The 18272-nt window shown below is 44.1% G+C and overlaps 3 protein-coding genes and 2 non-coding genes across 6 annotated transcripts in view; 2 read left to right on the top strand and 3 right to left on the bottom strand.

The window, feature by feature from the left end:
- The window catches only part of cad (carbamoyl-phosphate synthetase 2, aspartate transcarbamylase, and dihydroorotase), a 38513-nt gene extending 33853 nt beyond the window's left edge, over nt 1–4660 (bottom strand). For both annotated transcript variants that reach the window (XM_062550525.1, XM_062550526.1), the window contains exons 1-6: nt 4180–4660; nt 3181–3320; nt 2787–2916; nt 2037–2179; nt 1111–1252; nt 618–789 (exon numbers count right to left, since the gene is read on the bottom strand). In XM_062550525.1, the coding sequence (XP_062406509.1) occupies nt 618–789; nt 1111–1252; nt 2037–2179; nt 2787–2916; nt 3181–3320; nt 4180–4273 (821 nt within the window). In that variant the 5' untranslated portion in view covers nt 4274–4660. The remainder of the gene's footprint in view (nt 1–617; nt 790–1110; nt 1253–2036; nt 2180–2786; nt 2917–3180; nt 3321–4179) is intronic.
- LOC134098592 (small nucleolar RNA SNORA17) lies at nt 2439–2539 on the bottom strand. Its single transcript, XR_009941088.1, has one exon. It is a non-coding gene; the product is annotated as a small nucleolar RNA SNORA17 (small nucleolar RNA).
- A 689-nt stretch (nt 4661–5349) lies between the features above and the next one.
- si:dkey-221h15.4 (uncharacterized protein LOC563950 homolog) lies at nt 5350–7938 on the bottom strand. Its single transcript, XM_062550760.1, has 6 exons — nt 7382–7938; nt 7073–7207; nt 6255–6354; nt 5859–6003; nt 5650–5775; nt 5350–5521 (listed from the first exon to the last, which is right to left on the bottom strand). The coding sequence occupies exons 1-6, from the start codon at nt 7745–7747 to the stop codon at nt 5380–5382; spliced, it is 1014 nt and encodes a 337-aa protein (XP_062406744.1). The 5' UTR covers nt 7748–7938; the 3' UTR covers nt 5350–5379.
- Nucleotides 7939–8431: 493 nt separating this feature from the next.
- On the top strand, nt 8432–8503 carry trnaa-ugc (transfer RNA alanine (anticodon UGC)). The gene has a single exon. It is a non-coding gene; the product is annotated as a tRNA-Ala (tRNA).
- Nucleotides 8504–8710: 207 nt separating this feature from the next.
- ift172 (intraflagellar transport 172) overlaps nt 8711–18272 on the top strand; it is a 54297-nt gene continuing 44735 nt past the window's right edge. The window contains exons 1-14 of the mRNA XM_062550935.1: nt 8711–8941; nt 10434–10577; nt 10785–10897; nt 10991–11030; nt 12298–12363; nt 12473–12552; nt 12654–12741; nt 13383–13597; nt 14238–14361; nt 14586–14681; nt 14861–15022; nt 15840–15893; nt 16151–16254; nt 16623–16708. Coding sequence (XP_062406919.1) covers nt 8903–8941; nt 10434–10577; nt 10785–10897; nt 10991–11030; nt 12298–12363; nt 12473–12552; nt 12654–12741; nt 13383–13597; nt 14238–14361; nt 14586–14681; nt 14861–15022; nt 15840–15893; nt 16151–16254; nt 16623–16708 — 1411 coding nt within the window. The 5' untranslated portion in view covers nt 8711–8902. The remainder of the gene's footprint in view (nt 8942–10433; nt 10578–10784; nt 10898–10990; nt 11031–12297; nt 12364–12472; nt 12553–12653; nt 12742–13382; nt 13598–14237; nt 14362–14585; nt 14682–14860; nt 15023–15839; nt 15894–16150; nt 16255–16622; nt 16709–18272) is intronic.

Below are 18272 nucleotides of genomic sequence, written 5' to 3'. Positions count from 1 at the left end.
CAGCGCTGCTAGCAGTCTATTATCTGTGGCCAAGACCGCTGAGCAGGACAAAAAAACAGCGTTTCACACCAGACTGCTCCCAGAGACAGACAGACTGAGAGGAGATAGCTAGGACAAGAGAGAGAGAGAGAGGGAGATTGGGAGTGGGGGATAGAGACAAAACTGATGGAGAGGAAGAAAGGGGATATAGTGTTCCGAATAGCAATGGATACTGAGGAGGCCACACAATTCATGCTAGCGTAGGCAGCAGCTTTTGCAGACCTCTCTCAAAAGCTCTCATGAATTTCAAAACCACACAACTTTAGAGTGTGGACAGCAACTCCACTCCACATAACTCTTTCTTTCACACGTACGTATATTTATGTAGCAGATACTTTTGCCCAAAGCAACTTACGTATGTCAATTATATTACAAGGGCCACTGTCTCCGAATTAACTTGGGGTTAAGGGCATTGGTTAAGTGCACAACGGTGGAAGTCAGGAATTGAATCCATAGCTTTTCAGACTACTGCGTGCTAGCCCAGCTCCTTAGCCACTACGCTACCACCGCCCCGCAAGTCCGAGCAAGTTCCAGGTCATCCCCTGATGGCCAGTCAGCGGTTTGAGCGTGTGACTTACTTCATCTTGTAGGTCTTGGCCCCGATGACCAGAGAGAGGAGCTGGTGGCCGAGGCAGATGCCGAAAAGGGGCTTTGGGTTCTCCACGCACACCACCTTTCTCAGGTTCTCCACTGTCTCCTTGCAGAACTCTGGGTTTCCTGGGCCATTGCTGATGAACACGCCGTCAAAGTCTGCAAGAAAAAGCATAAAAAAGAAACAAGAGAATTATTGAATTATTGAAACCGCATTTTGTTGTCTTTTGCACTTGTATTCTGTACAATGACAAAGTCTGAATCTAATCTAAATCATACTGCAGTGACTCAGAAGAATGTGGCTTATTGTCAGCTACAGCTAGGAAAACAAAATCTCATTACACTTCATCCATACTGCAGGATACTTTGTGCCTATTAAATCCATTGATCCACGACGTTGTGAACAAATGTTTGCATGCGTAATGGACAGTGTGCGGGATTCTCTCTTTTAAGTATACAGTAACTGCCACTGTGACTTACCTTTGCTGTCCAGTGGATGGTCCCAGGGGACCACAGTGACCCGGGCATCTCTCTGGCACAGGCAGCGGATCTGGTTGTACTTGATACCGCAGTCCAGCGCCACAATGCTGACACTGCCCTCAGGGTTGAACACCTTGGGCTCCTGTCATACGCCACACAACCGCACCAGATAGAGCAGAAGAGAGGAGAGCAAGGCAGAGCAGAGGAGAGGAGAGGAGAGCAGAGGAGAGGAGAGCAGAGGAGGAACACATTTAATACGTAGCCATGAGCAAATAAGATACAATCCTTGTGCACTGGGCCATTTTCCAATGGCAGATGCTGGCGATGCGCTCGAATATCAGACTTCACAAAAATAGAAACCATCACTGCACACACTGGTCTAGCAGCCTATTAAGAATTGTTCATCAGGAGTGAACTAATAAACAATTCTTAATAGCCCATCAGATCAGTGTGCGGTGATGGTTTATAAATATATATTTTAAATGGCCATAAGACCTCAAGGATAAAATGCTAACAAATGTATCTGTAAATGCAATGCTACTCAAGCAGTCAAAAAACTCTCTCTCTCTCTCTCTCTCCATATATACAGTAATTTCCCGCATATAAGCCGCAGGCCAGTGTTTTATGCAAGTTAAAATTAACAAAACCATATTAACTGCCCCCCTGTATTAACCCCATAGCGGAAGAAATTTTGCAAAATCAATGTATAAACCGCGGCTAATAGTTGGGTACCGGTAATTACGGTAGATAGATTATCATCATAGATAGATAGATAGTACTGTATATCTACATTCAGATTTACGTATCTTGTATGTATGTATGTATATGTTTTCTTTGTCCCTCTTATACTTTGATGCATGAGCTGCATCTTAAGCATGCAGTGCACTCACATGAACTGTTTGAGTGAACACACACTGAGACGTTACCTTCATGGAGACTTCTTTAACCAGGTTTCTGGTGTCTGGATTGTCAAATGGAATACTCTCGGCCTTGGTGTCTTCCACCACCAGCTTCCCCAGCATGGTGCCCTTCTCACGGATCTTCTTGGTCAGGCGGCGAGTGTCCACGCCTGTATTAACATGAAATGTTTCAACATGTGCCCAGCAGGTTAGAGGCAGATTCAGTGGTGCAATAAGCCATGTGTTGATATTACTCAATAGGTCAGATGCTGAGTGATTCATAAATCAATAAATATATTTGTGACGGTTTCCTTTCCTCTCCCTAAAGGAAACCATGGTTAATATATATGATCATCCTTACTTTTTCTGGAAGATTATTTTTTTCATTTGTTCATGTTGCGTCTCTTACTCAAACTGAGCACCCATGGCATTATGAGTGACAAGTGTAGACCTAGAGCTTTTTCCTCTATGCCACCTTCTGACACAGTCTCAACCACATGCGGTCGGACTGCAACGCCTCAAGGGGCAACGCCAGTCATTGTGGGTGGCTCTCAAACTCTCTCCTCGATCCTCGGCCCTCAAGGCTCGTTCCCACTGATCTATAACCAACACTGGATAGACTATCCCATTGTTGCCGCCCCATCATTCTTTAACTAGATCAGTGAGGACGAGGATCAAGGAAGGAAGGGAGGGTGTATAAAAGAGCAAATGAGAGGCACCCTATAATTACATGGTGGAGAATGAGAGGGTCCGAGAGGGTCGGAGTGCGTGCCTTACCCTGCAGCCCAGGAATGCCCTGCTCCTGGAGCCACTGGTCCAGAGACATGGCGGAGCTCCAGTGGCTCGGGTTCTGGGACAGCTCGCCAACGATGAGCGCTGCCGCGTGGATCCTGGGGGACTCGAACCACTGGTCAACACACATGATCAAAAGTTAACGCTGTAATGCTGCCCAGTACGGGCATAAATGCTTACAATTTAGGAGCTACTGTAGTGGCCCCATAGATCTCTGAAGTTTTACATGGATTAATCGGTTAATTTTGTAAAATAATGATAAGTGGGATTTCACTAACTACTGAAAAACATTCAGCATTGATATGCAATATCATCAATTTTATGGCATAAACAACAGATTAGTGGCAAGGGTTGTGAGTGAGCGGCTTTCTCTGAGCACCTTGCTGAGTCCAAACTCTCCGTCCTCGTCTTTGGGGATGCCATAATTCCCGATGAGAGGGTAGGTAAGGGTCAGGATCTGACACTTATAGGAGGGGTCAGTGAGTGCCTCTGGATAACCAACCATCCCGGTCTGAAAAACTGCACATAACAGGTGCATGTTTAGAGATACCATTTTTCTGGGGGAGGGGGTGTAGTGGTGGTGGTAGTAGAGGGGGTGGGGGTGGGGGTGGTGGTAGTAGAGGGTGTGGGGGTGGTGCTGTATGACTCCATGTGTTCTCCATACATTTACTTTATTAAAGAAAAGAGCTACATTTCACATTTCACAATAAGGAAATAAATGTGTTTATAGGCCTAAAGCAATTATGCCATATTTTGGTAATTTGGGCGTGGTTTGATGGTCAGTGAAAGCAACTGTGTAGGGCTACGTCATTATAAAGTCATGATTTCATGATTAGTAATGAGTAATTTTGTCCATTTCATTACATCATGGGGGAAAAAAGCAAAATGCTGAACAAGTAGCTCATATTGGTATGCCACAACGACAAGTGTAACCTATTTATATTTCTCAATCTATTCGAATGACCAGTTAATTGCATAAATAATAATAATTAAAAAAAATGTAATAATTGTAAGCGTCTTAAACAAATAGTTGTGAAACAAGTTATGCCTGATCATCTAATTGAGTTGAGAGCTACATGTTCAACCTGCGCTGGACTAAAGTGCGCATGCTTATGAATACCACTCGAAGATCTTGAACCACAAAGCGCCAAAGAAATCCCGCGGAGTAGGTGAATAGGCACCCACGTTGGTTAACCCTGGTTGGCACCCTGCTAATCTAACTAGCTAACTTGAAGCTAGATTGATTAACGCTGTCTTGACGTGGAACATTATTGCACGGCGTCTGAATGAGTCCATATTTTTTAAAAAGAACAGAATATGGCCACCTGAAGTTGAACCTTTGCTGTATGAAACATATGGTATAGTGATGACGACTTACCAACTTCACCAGACACGGATGCAACAGCCCCAAAGAGACGGCCTTGGAACGTGGTCCCGTCCTCTAAAATCAAGGATGCCATTTTCTCCGACATAGCTGAATGCTATTATACTGTAACGTTATGTAACCACTCCGAAGAAACTGTAAATCACGAAAGCCGTTCTAATGCCGGTCGCCGAGTTACTTTCTCTTTCAATGAACGGAACCGGCTGAAAGATTAGATGGAGGCAGGAGACCCACGTGAAGAACACGCCGGTTAGCTAAATGTCCTATGCGGATGCAGAGAAAAGCCGAAAACGCAGCTAAACGTTCATGAGAACGAGTAAAGAGAAGAGGGCTATCTCCGACTGTCAAAATAAGATAAATCCAATCAGTATTTAACCGTCTCTTTAAATATTCGAAGAAAAAAGTAACTGTGTACCCCCTGAACTAGGTCCACACTGCTCGGCAGCCACAGCAGTGTGGAAACGATGCAGGGCACACACGGTGGCTACATAGAGCGTCAAAGTGCGTCAGTTTTAAGGAAATGGGAGGAGAGAAAACTTCCACAACAGTTACCGGTGCTTTCGATGTGGCCTTGTGCGCAGGTAGGCCTTGGTGAGGGGGGGCTCTTACAGTGAAGAAAAATACTTCTGCACAGTAGATCATCAAAATCTTGTATTTCCTCTCAAAATACTGTAGGCCTATTTCTCAACACAGTATTTATTTACCACCCGGACTTTTAAGTGTTGACCTACTTTCTGCCAATGGAAAGTTCAGCTGCATTGTAAAGAATTGCCCAACCTGACCGCAGATAGGAACCTAGGCCTACATGTCACTCACCACATAGAACAGCCTATAAATAAGTAAGCATGGCTAATAAAACCTAGGCTACTTTGGAGAATAGCCTACAGTCTACAATTCTAACCCCATAGGCCTACATCTTTGTCATATTCAGAAAATTCTGAAGGCAAGAGGCAAGCTGTCCATTCAGTCACAAACATGGCTTGGGCCGAACCATGAACAATCAGTCATACAGTCATATAACAATGTTCAACACTGTCTAATACTTCTGAATCATTGAAATGATGCGCAATGATTAACTGCTCAGCCCAAATATCAGCTACCTGTCATTAAAAACCGAATCACGGCCTGCATCTTGAAGTAAATTTCAGCATTTCTGTCAGCCTGTATTTTTGTCATGTATTTTATTTAGTTGTTTTAAAATGGATCTCCAACACTGTTGTCTCTTTGCCGTTTTTTGTATGTGGCAGCTGGCACAGGGACCCCTCTGAACCGATCCATCAGGTCCAGCCCTCCAAAAAAGTTGACAAAGATGATTCCCAGTTTGGCAGGGAGGAAGCTGTAAAGGCAAAGGTACAGACATTTACTAGCAAATGTCACTCCACCAGTGATGCTACTTAAGGAGAGAATAATAATAAAAAAACACTCAGTAATACAAAATAATCTTGATTTGCAAGGGGGTCATACCTCTTAATAGCCACAAGAAAGTACAAACTGGACGGGAGCAAGACATACATTTTGTCTCTCAGAACAGCGCCAACTATTCTCTTTGCTGCTATTTTCTGGTCAATGATAGGCAGAAAAGATGGCCATCTACAGAAATAAAGGCAGAGATTTCTCAGCATGCTATAGGACATGACAGACCGTTTATTGTTTGACAGAAAGGCGTGACTCACTTTGTCTGACACCCTCCAAACATGGAGGTATTTACCAAGTACGGGCACACAATGGTGGTTTTAATGCCTTCCTTCTTCAGCACCAGAAGCTCCAGAGCAATAGACTCAGCAAATCCCACAGCTGCGAATTTGCTGGCGCAGTAGTCTGTTAATCATAGATAATGAACTTTTATGTCCACTTTCATTATTGTTAGATTTGGTTCATTTTCTTTTGGCCGAATTGATCACAGCACTTGCTAGTTTGAATTGAGGCAATATAATTCCTCTCTGTGCACAAGTCTACAGGTAACCCATTATACAAAAGTCTACATCCTAAGACAGTCATCTCAGGTGAACATCCATACAGGTACGGTACAGTATTTGGTACATGTTATAATTTATATCTAATTGACTTGCCTGATAATCCATTCATCGCAAACAGTCCACCATGACATGCAATACACACCAGATGCCCATGGTTTCGTGATATCATTGATGGAAGGAATGATTTGTATGTCTAAAGAGGACATATAAAATGGTAGGGGTCACTTAGGGATAATCTTTTCCCCCTCCTCCATAACTATCTCAAGGTTATGAACAAATGTCTGTCAATAAAATCGGAGGTGTAAAAGTCCGGCTTTAGAATAAAAGTCTTGCCACATATCTGTTCCAACAGTTCACTTAATCAGCTGATTCTATTAGCAGAACTCTTAAGCCAGGTAATAGCAAATATCATACATAGGCGGAGCAACATAGTTCGTCTTAGTTCATGTCTATTTGTGCAAAATGGGGATTGAGTCTTGTCTGCATAGAGAGGAGCGTTGTTGATGTATAAGTCCATAGACTTGAATGGGAATTGTCCCTTCCCCACACCTTGTGCGATCTGAGAGTGGCTCCTGATGAAATATCTTGCTCCGCCTATGTATAATCTTTGGCAATAGTGAAATCACCTTTGTTAAGTGCACAGCAGGTAGAACCAATACATGGCACAGGATTATAACTTTCTGAAGCCGAACATTTAGATCTCTGATTAAGAGACTTAATGATAGGATGAGCAGATATACAGTAAGGCTGTGTCTCTGCCTACTGTACTTGCACACTTCAAAGTATAGTGCAGCTATTAGCAGCACAATAACCATTGAAAAGTGGGCACGATGCAAGTAAGCGCTCTGTGCACACTCTCAGTGAACTGACTGAAGTATGTGGTTTGAGACGCAGCGTGTTGGATGACATACCCAGAAGTGTGCTGCAACATTGACTCGGAGAGTTCTGTCCACCAAATTGTCAGGGGCCTCTGTGAATGTGTACTTTCCAGTCACTACTCCCGCGTTGTTCACTAGTATGGACACATCCCCAACTTCTCTTTTCACCTGATGAAGGACACACTGGCTTGAAGTTGAAACATTACCAACACTGCTTAATCTTCATCTTAAAATAACATATTTTTCAAGAGCCTTAATCAAAAGTTATTTAGTCTTTGAGCATGTTAGAGCATGTCTCTAGCTATTACAAACGGTCTTTATTCTGATTGGGCAATACCTCACCAGTTCTGCAGCTTTGTAGACTTCTGTGCGGCGGCTGCAGTCACACGCGTAGGCGTACACACGCACATCCAGGATCCGCCTGAGTTCCCTCGCCGTGCGGTCCAGGGCTTCCCAGTTGATGTCCCAGAGAATCAGAGTGGCTCCATGGCGTCCGAATTCCTTTGCTATGAGCTTGCCAATGCCATTGGCTGCTCCGGTCACCAGTACAATCTCTCCCTCCACGTCCTTTGGAGGTGGCTGGACAAACAGCCGCACAAACGACTCAAAAAAGTAAAAGAGTGCTCCAATAACGAGCTCGAAAAAATCCTTCAGGCAGCATAGATTTAACAGAATACCTTCGAAACACTGGATGACCTGGTTATGCATGACAATGCCGCCTTTTCTTTTTTTCGTAAGTATTCTTCCTTATATCTAAGTCCAGTCCCTAAGAACCTCTACTCTATATTCACTTGTGGTTTTCATCTACATGATCAGAGTGCACTTGAAACACAACCTATTAGCTATTTTATTTTGTTCCAATACAACAGTCTAGTCTGTCCTGTCCTTCGTTCCTGTGATAGTGCCAGTTTCATCATAAGAGGGAGTGAACATTATTTTTGACCACGTGTATGACCTACTACCTAGAGCAAATCATAACATGCTAATTTTAGATGCTCTTTAGTAGTTCCAGGTCACACATTAAAGTTTACAAGTGTCCAATTGAAACATAAAGACATTTGAAATATAACAATGGGAATATTGTTCTTTTATACTTGGAATTATGCAATGGCTGTATTCATATATTTATTAGTAGCAGAGCAGGGATGTCACAGTGAGAAATATGTCAACAATGACCCAATAGAGGGTAGTCCAGCCTTTAGCTGCAACTCCATAGCATTGCAATGATTGTGTGTGCTGCTGAACATTATTGTAAATGTTTTCTGTTGTGAAATATGTTATAGCAGTGGTCGTCCTTTTTTGCTGAACACATGTTTATATTTCAGAAGAAAATCTTCAAAATAATATAGAGTGCAGAATAAACTTGTTGTTATTCACCATTAACAATAGATGGGGGATGTAGCTCAGTGGTAGAGCGCATGCTTTGCATGTATGAGGCCCCGGGTTCAATCCCCGGCATCTCCATCCAATCTTTTCAAAGTGAAGGAAATCTCAGACAATTTCCAGGACTGTGCACGCAATACATGTAGTGTATTTCATTAATTCGCGAAGTGTCGGAGGCCTACAAATCTGAAGGAATTCTGCTAAATAAACAAATCATGATGGGTTACGTCGGTTACGTTACATATGGGTGCGTGGCTACGTCAGACGCAGTCAGCTAGACAACCGTAACCAAGGACTGAGTGTGTATACAACATGTTAGCCAGTAAGCTAGCGAGCTAGCAAGCCATGTTTACTAGATGCAACCTCTTGCAAAGTTAATTGTTCTTTTGCAGAGGTAAACTATAGTGTCTCGACTAAGTGTAGCTTGAATTGGAAACACTTCGCATATCAAATTGTCGACTATTCAAACATCAACGAGGCATGCAGCTGAAACACCTGAAGACACTGCTAACTCCTCAGGCAAGTCAGAAAGATAACAAGTAACGTCAACGTTTAGCACGATAAACTGATTAATTGCTTACCAGCGAAGTAGTCTTTTTTTCCGTCAACTTAATGATCGTTGAATAATGTTTAACATATCCAAATTATCGATGGTTAATATTACGATGTAGTCGTATCGCTACCTAGCGTTAAATTGATACTTGGCAAAATATAACGTAGCATAAGTTGGATACGCTACCCACCAGACGCTAGCTAACTTACTACGTTGTAATACATGATGAACGTTAGTGTGTGAGTCTTAGAGTATATTGTTTTATCGGTCGTATTCGTCTCGTCTGTGTAGAAAAACTGAACACATTTCTCTCATTTCACTAGCAGCTAATGCTCTTGGAAGACATCTTTGGAACCTTCTTACGATAAGTAGTGACTTCTAGCTGGCTAGGCAGAGAGTCCCTCTGGCAATAAACGTTATAACGTTACCAGGCAAACAACTAACGTTAATGAATTGGTCACAGTTGTTTCGAGGTCAAATTATAATAAATTATAATGTGATAACAGGGCACTGACTATTTAGCCACATCTAAATGCATGTTAATTATTCCCATTATAAAACAGTGGAAACTGGTGGTAGCCTCGTAAGACATGAATTTCTTATGAAACACAGCAAGCTCCCAGATTTCATTTCATTTTACAGTTTCACTCAATTCCCTCTGTTGTGTAAAATAAGCAGGGTAATTCATTACTAGTAATACCAGTCACTGAAATGTAGGCCTGGGCTAAACATACACTCACGTTGAGTTGTGTGGTCCACCTGGTCCAAAATAGTGTCTTCCTCATTTCTTCCCTCCTGTTTTCCTCTTGGCTCTGAAGATAGACATATGAGAAGGGGCTCGTTAAAAACCAATGAGGATGCACTTAGTGGTAAACAAATGTGTTTTTGTTTACCTAACACACTGTGCAGTCAGTCATCAGGTCCTACCCTTTGAAGGATCCAGGTCGGTCTTCAAGTCGATATTCTTGGCTGATTCTGTCACACGTAAAGCCACTCTCTTCATTTTCTCCTCCTTAGCAGTGATGGTGTTTGTACCCAGTCATACATTCATTGGCCTTAGGGACAGCGTCTTCATCTGTTTGGATATATTTGAAATGCACACTTATTTGATTCTCAAGTAAAAACACACATTGAGAGATTCATGAAAGTGGTTCTTCATTATGAAGTTAAAAGCCTGATGTCGGGGTCCGTCCTGTCTGGACTTACCTGGATATTGGGCAGATGCCTTTGCCCAAAGCAATTCACAAAACATGTAGAATGTCCTATACATTTATTTTACTCATGCAATATGTTAGGGTAACATATGTTGCAAAATATGCAAAATAGTTATTTTGGGCTGTCTTGGGTTGTTATTTGTCCAACATTGATGAAGATTTTACAGGCACTCTAAGGTTATTGCTCATTTGAATGTTGATTAGCTCTTTTAGCTCACTTTCGGTCTTCTCACCTTTTTCTCAGGATGGAGCTGCAAAAGTCACATGTATGGCATGGGCCCCCAACAACACAAAGTTTGCTGTGTGCACGGTGGACAGAGTGGTCCTGCTGTATGATGAGCATGGGGAGAGGAGAGACAAGTTCTCCACTAAGCCCGCAGACGCAAAGGTTCGTGCTTTTCTAGCTTCCTCATTCAAGTCTTCACAACCCCTAATATTTACCTTCATTGGAAGTGAGACTGCGATATATTACTGAATTGTTCATCTGAATCTTGTGTTTGTATAGTATCATTACAATCTGTGACCATATTTGCTCACATGGTCTAGACTGGATTTAGTAGAGCGTTGTTTGAATTTGCTTCATTTAATCTTGCAGTATGGGAAAAAGAGCTACACTGTCAAGTCCATGGCATTTTCACCAGATTCCACCAAAATTGCCATTGCCCAGACTGACGACATCATCTATGTATATAAAATTGGAGAGGACTGGTGAGTTTGGCTCCTTTCTTTCTTTTGATTTCGAAGATATGTTACAGACAGACAACATTGTTTCAATACTTTTACAATACTTGTTCTTTCTAGGAGCGACAAAAAGTCAATTTCCAACAAGTTTGTGCAGACGGTATGTATTTGTTAAATTTATGCTTTTGAATGAAGATGAGTTTTTAAAGCTGTCTTTCTTTTTTCATGTATTGTATTGTAAAAGCAAGCATTTATGGACATCATGATACATGTGGAAATAATGATCAAACCATTCAGGGGTGCATCTCCCAAAACCATAATTGCTAACCTGTTAACTTAGTTGGTTGGCAATGGGAAATTGTATTGCAACCAACAAAGTTGCTAACTTAGTTTGCAATTAACTTAGTTAGCAACTATAGTTTTGGGAAACGCGCCCCAGAATAAGTAGTTGCCTTTCTGTTATCTAGTGTCTTTTTTCTGTCTCTTGTTGACACTAGCTGCTGTCAGACATGTCCTCCACACTATATGCAGATCTTTTTCAAACGGATGTCCAACCCTTAAGCCTCCGGTACAGTCCACGCACCCGACTTGTCGTGCGACAATGTAACGTCACAGGGAACGTTGTTACCATGTACTGTATACTGGCGCGTGGTGGTCGCGACACTATTTGGCGTATTCTCCTTAAGAGAGGCAGGGTATCCATTGACGTTAATGGCAGTAGCAACTAGCTTCTTTGATGATATTTCAGACTTTGCTTGCTGCTCTTCACTACTGGGGTACATTACCATCTAGTTTCTAGGTGTGTTCAGCTAGCTAATGAGATGAGTTTGTGTAATCTCCCTAAGTGGAAAGAGATTTTTTTAGGTCTTAGCAGATACCCTTTGGTTGAAAATAAATCTCTTTGTTACCTTTTGCTGGAATGCTTATGTGCCTCAGTCCTAGTTCTTTCCCCTTAAATCCTCCTGTTGCAACTCTCACTGGTAACTTCGTTAATTTATCCAACGTCTAGTTCACAACTGTAAGCAAATCAGTCATCCGAACGGCAACTCTCGCTGCAGCCTAGCCAAGTTAACTTCCCACTTCTCAAACTGACTATTATTCAAACTTCATGACTACAGTCGTTTTAAAAATGAATGGGCTTATTTAAGATGTGGGATAGGCTATATGATAATGCCTGGATGTGGTTTATGACGACACTGGCTCCGTGAGCTTGGCTTCAATCTCTTCCTAGTTGTTGTGCAAGGTTGGCGCGCGCCGTTGTTAAAAAATCTTCGGTGCGCGACACATCGGCGCAAGGCTCTAATCTGGCACACGACACAGGAAATTACGTCATTTTGATGTCACATTGTCGCGCGACAGGTCGGGCGCGTCGAGTATACATCTGCCATTACACTATTACTGAAAGCAGCTTATGTTTTATATTTCAGAGTGCCGTTACCTGTTTGGTTTGGCCAACAGACCATGCAATTTTTTGTGGACTAGCAGATGGAAAGGTAACATACATGTAGGAAAAGTAACATGTGTACAATTCAGACTCTGGTACTATCTTTGTGTCCTATTTAACATATTGCACTTTTTGCCTCTCTGCCTTGCACCCCTCAGGTCCGAAAAGCCATCACAAAAACGAACAAGTCGACCACACTTTATGGGGCAGACTCCTATGTTGTGTCATTGACAACAAAGTATGTATGTGTTTCTGTCTGAGATGTCACTCTCCCCTCTGACGCCCCTTGTCAGTAGACTGTGTACTACCTCAGAAGATAAAGTCCCTCCTTTTTTACAGTGTGGCAGGCAATGGAGTCCTCTCCGGCCATGCAGACGGGTCAGTGGTGCGCTACTTCTTTGATGATGACGACTCCGGAGAGTCTCAGGTATTCCATTCTTTGGGGGGCATACAGAACTTAGACCCAGGTGGCTTTAGCCAGAGATGACTCCATGTTCCATGTGCAAGATGTGTCTGCCTCTGTTCTCTGTAGGTCTCAGGATGGGACTGACGGTTGTTTTGGGGGACGTTGTCCTGTCCCTTTCTTTGGTTGTGTACTGTACAGTATGTGGAATAATGCAGAAGGTTTACGGATGATGTTGTTAATGTACACAGTAGCGCTAGCAGCATGACCTAGAGGAGGTGTTCAGTGTAGAAAATAATGCTAGTCGATAGATAAACATTTGTGCCGCCTGAGAAAGTGTTATGGCTTCAGTACATTTAACTGTAGACACTTGGGACAGGTGATGAGTGAAAAGCCTCACATGATAGTCCACCATTACATTACATTACACTTAGCACTCTTTTGTCCAAATGACGAGCATATGTCAATTATTTTACAAGGGATTACATTGTTCTCAGAGCAAATTGGGGTTACGTGCCTTGCTTGCTCAAGGGCACAATGGTGGAAGCCTGGAATTGAACCTACTACTACTGCACGCTAGCCCAGCTCCTTAACCACTACACTACCACCACCCTCTTCGCACTACCACTGCCCCAAAGCATTCTTTCCCTCTCTGCGCTCACCAGGGCAAGGTCTTCACCCACCCGTGCCCTCCTTATGCCCTGGCCTGGGGGGCCAGTAGCATCATCGCCGGCGGATGCGACAAAAAGATTGTGGCCTACGGGAAGGAGGGACACATCCTGCAGACGTTCGACTACAGTAGGGACCGCACGGAGAAGGAGTTCACCGTGGCCGCCACCAGCCCCAGTGGACAGTCCGTTGTGCTGGGGAGCTTTGATAGGTGAGTGTTCACGGGCCGGTCTCACGGTTTCATGTAGGACCAAATGCAAATGTACTATTTACCAAATGCCATGGTTAGCGATGTATTAGTGTATTAGCCTCATTGACACATACCCATACCCCTCCAATGAAGGTGGTTCTGGAAAAGGTTCATTGACTTACGGCTGCCAGCAGGGGCGCAACTAGCAGTGAAATTAAACTTTAATTGGCACATTAAAGTCTTACCAAATCGTTTAGGAAGTGTAGCAATCTTGTAAATGAAGGTTTTAACTGCAGTTAGTTACTCCATGCCGTTAGTTCATGTCCAAGCCGGAGTAGCGATTGTATTTGCATGCCCGTGTTTTTGGGACATTGGAGATAGGCCTCTTGGCCAGACGGACCTGCAGAGCCAATCCTAAATTTGCCTGAGGTTCATATGGATATTCCCGGGCTAGTACACCTTGAGAATCTCTCTCCAAAGATAATAGTTCCAATTTGAAAGAAGGCATTGCGTTTTGGTGCGATTGCACTCTAGGTATGAGGAAAGTGATCAAAGAATTGAACTCAGACCGATTAGAGCTTCACCCTAATATTGTTTATACAACATATAAGAGGTTCCTTAGTTTTTCCCCCCTGTACATATGAGTTGTGTCTCTCGCCAGGTTGAGGGTGTTGAACTGGAGCCTCCGCAGGGGAAACTGGGATGAAGCACCCCCCAAGGAGATCCCCAACCTGTACACCATCACGGCCCTGGCCTGGAAGAGGGACGGCTCCCGACTGTGTGCGGTCAGTGGACATTCATACTCCAGGGCCCTCTGATGAAACTGTGATGCCGAATGCGGAGATATCCTTAACTCTGGAAACTGTTTTGTTCATTGTGACTGAATGAAAATGTGTGGTCAATTTCACCTGGGCACTGAAAGGCCCTCAAAACTGAAAGAGTTCTTCATGACGCTGAGAAGCTCCTTGTTGAAAGACTTCCACTGTTTTCTCATGTTCTGGCCCCCTAGGGTACTCTGTGTGGAGCTGTGGAGCAGTTTGACTGCTGCTTGAGGAAAATCAACTACAAGAACAAATTCGAGATCATTTATGTGGGGCCGAGTCAGGCAAGTCTTAAAGCCCCCCCCCCTCTGCCCTCCAAGAGCACATTTAAGTGCTGACTCATGCTGATTCAATTTCCTCCTCAGTGACCTCTCAGCTTCTGCTCATACGTGTATGTGTGTGTGTGTGTGTGTGTGTGTGTGTGTGTGTGTGTGTGTGTGTGTGTGCGCACGCGCTCCGACAGGTACTCGTGAAGAACCTGTCCACGGGGACCCGTGTGGTGCTGAAGTCTCGGTACGGCTACGAGATTGATGAGGTCAAGATCCTGGGGAGGGATCGCTTCCTGGTGGCACACACCAACAACACGCTGTTGCTGGCAGATATTACAACCAACAAGCTCAGCGAGGTACGCGATCCAATCAAGATAACTTACTTAACGGCCATAAGCAGCAGCACGTCTCCGCTAAAGCGGAAAAATCACAGGCACACAAAGGCTCCGAATTTCAGGAAGATGGACAGTTGAGAGAGCTGCGTGACAAGCCAAGTCTACATTGGCCGCAGCTCTGAGTGGCAGTAGCTTCACTTGAAGGACAGAATTCATCCCACAAGTTCGACCTCACTTTTGTCCCTACTTTCCCATTAAGTATTTCCAATGAAAGGTCACAACATGTCTTCCCCGTCTAGACAAACTTCCCCGTCTAGACGAACTTTCCACCAATTTCTTGCAACCTAATTTTCCTCGATAGCCGGCCTCTCTTTTTTTTCTGTAGGTGGCACACCTTATCCTCCTTGCTGAAGGAGGTAAGGTTGAGTAGGGGGTTTTTGTGTGTGTGTGTGTGTGTGTTGGCCCCCACTCTTTTCGGTTACGTGCCACACTTGCAAATTGCCCATCAGAAGTTTTGTGCGGCGGCTGTTGCTGTGGAAGCGTGTTCTAATTAAAAAGTTCAAGGGCTGTCACGGTGCGGCTGGCTAATCCGTGTTTAATGGAGGGCCCTCCACCAGTCCCTCGCTCTGCCTAAGTGCCGTTCGCTATGACAGACACGATAAGGCCTGGGTTCAAGTGACAGCTCGCCTCTCTCTCTCTCTATCTCTCTCTCTCTCTCTCTGTGTGTGTGTGTGTGTGCATGCATTTGTATGTGACATTGTAGGCTTGGGGTGCGCCTCATGGAGAGCAATAATGGAACAAACGAGAGGGAACAAATGATTTCCTTGTGTGTTTTCAGGTGGCCTGGCAAGGATCAGGGGGAAACGAGAAGTTCTTCTTTGAAAATGAAATGGTGCCCCACTTACCTACCTACCTACCTACTAATGTGTCATATTTCTTAAACCATGTGTTTATAAATAAAAATCTAGAATTGGTATACACAACTCATGTAGTTCACGGCATAATAATATACTGTATGTACTTTGCTAAATGACCCGATTGATTATTGTACAAGGAGGCATGACAACACTTTGATTTCACAGGTAAATGATTATGGTCAAATGAATGTGGCATGTGATTGGAGCTGACAGGTGTGTGTTTTGTGCGCAGGTGTGTATGATCTTCAATGCCGGAGAGCTGTCTCTGGTGGAGTACGGAAGTCAAGAAATCCTGGGCTCTGTCAGAACTGAGTTCATGAACCCCCTCCTGACCAGGTCAGTGTGTGTGTGTGTGTGTGTGAGAGAGAATGATTTCAAGAATGTTTTGCCCATTATCTGTTGTCTCAACATCTCACAACATTGGAAAGTAAATGTCATGTCAGGTCTGATTTCTACCACTAGGTGGTGCTCTTGATCCATGATTCTCACGTTCACGCTGGTCTGGTGTAAAATGAGGGGCCGCTATTTTGCATACAGCTGTCATGTCAGCTTCCTTGGGACGCCATTTAGTCGTTACAAATCAATATCCATGTATTCAGCCTGTTAAGACAGACACATCAATATGTAGAGAGAGTGCAAAGGGTCTCCTCCTCTCAAGTACTGTCCATGTTCTCGTATGCTCACACACACATTGGTCTCTGCAGTGTCCGTCTCAACGAGAGGAAACAGAGAGGTGTGGAGGACAACAAGAAGCTGGCCTACTTGATTGACATCAAGACCATCGCCATTGGTGAGTGCCTCGCCATCACTAGTAGTGTTATGATGTCAAAACAAACAGGGTTTTACCTCAACCAGCCATAACTGTACATGACAGCCTCACCTTACAATAGTGCCACAATACTGCCCCACCTTACAATACTGCCTCCCCATACAATAGTGCCACAACACTGCCCATCTTACAATACCGTCCCCATACTCCCTCACCTTACAATAGTGCAACAATACTGCCTTACAATACTGCCCCAATACTGCCTCCCCATACAATAGTGCCCCAATACTCCACCATCTTACAATAGTGCCCCAATACTGCCTCCCCATACAATAGTGCCCCAATACTCCACCATCTTACAATAGTGCCCCAATACTGCCTCCCCATACAATAGTGCCCCAATACTGCCTTGCCTTACAATAGTGCCTCAATACTGCCTTACCTTACAATAGTGCCTCAATACTCCCTCACCATACAATAGTGCCCCAATACTCCACCATCTTACAATACGGCCCCAATACTGCTTCCCCATACAATAGTGCCCCAATACTCCACCATCTTACAATACTGCCCCAATACTGCTTCCCCATACAATAGTGCCCCAATACTCCACCATCTTACAATACTGCCCCAATACTGCTTCCCCATACAATAGTGCCCCAATACTCCACCATCTTACAATAGTGCCCCAATACTCCCTCACAATACAATACTGCCCCAATACTGCCGCCCCATACAATACTGCCCCAATACCGCCTCACCTTGCAATAGTGCCACAATACTGCCTTAACATTATGTTCCATCATATTGCCTTGATTTTAGCAGCCTTCATTTATTTATGTATTTATGCAGAACACATTTGAAAAAAGTATTTCAGATTGTTAGCCATGTACTTACAGAAGGGGTACAGGATAGCAGTCATTTCTATACTGTGGGGGAAAGTTGTGACTGAAAGATAGTGAATATTTAAGTTTGATAATACCAGAAACTGAACTGAAAGCATGACAGAGCTGCCAGTCTTTGAGCCAAGGGGGAAAGAGATGTTGGTTCCTTTGGAGACAGAGGAAGGGAGAGCGAGAGAGAGGAAGAGAAAGATCTGTCTTTTAACGCCCTATAAATCTGTGATGCAACTGATGTGCAGAACTATGACAACTGGAGTTTTTTCTTTCTTCTTCCTCTTCTTTCTTGCCACCTGCACCAAGCCAAACCAGACTCTCCTTGATCTGACTCAGAGTGAACTGCCATCTCTTGCACGGAGATGTAGATTGCAGAGATAGACAGCCAGGGGAGAGAGGGAGATAGAGAGAGAGAGAGAAGGAGGGAGAGAGAAATGGAGGGAGGAAGAGAGAGAGAGAGAGTGAAGGAGATGAAAGAGAGAGGGAGTGAGAGAGAGAGAGAGAGAGAGAGAGAGAGAGAGAGAGAGAGAGGGAGGGAGGGGTGGCAGTGAGCATTGGGCGTTTTCCTGGGGCATGGAGCGAGAGGTAGCGGCGTAGCCAGTGTCCTAACGGCACGCGGCGGTGGACTGTACGAGGTGTACGCCGGCCGCAGCCCCAGCAGCCCAGCGTGAGGCAGGCGCTGACCCCGC

Source organism: Sardina pilchardus, chromosome 12, assembly GCF_963854185.1.
Source record: "Sardina pilchardus chromosome 12, fSarPil1.1, whole genome shotgun sequence".
In the NCBI taxonomy this organism is placed as follows: Eukaryota; Metazoa; Chordata; class Actinopteri; order Clupeiformes; family Clupeidae; genus Sardina; species Sardina pilchardus.
Note: the sequence above shows the minus strand (reverse complement) of the source record. Positions and strands in the feature narration are given on the sequence as shown.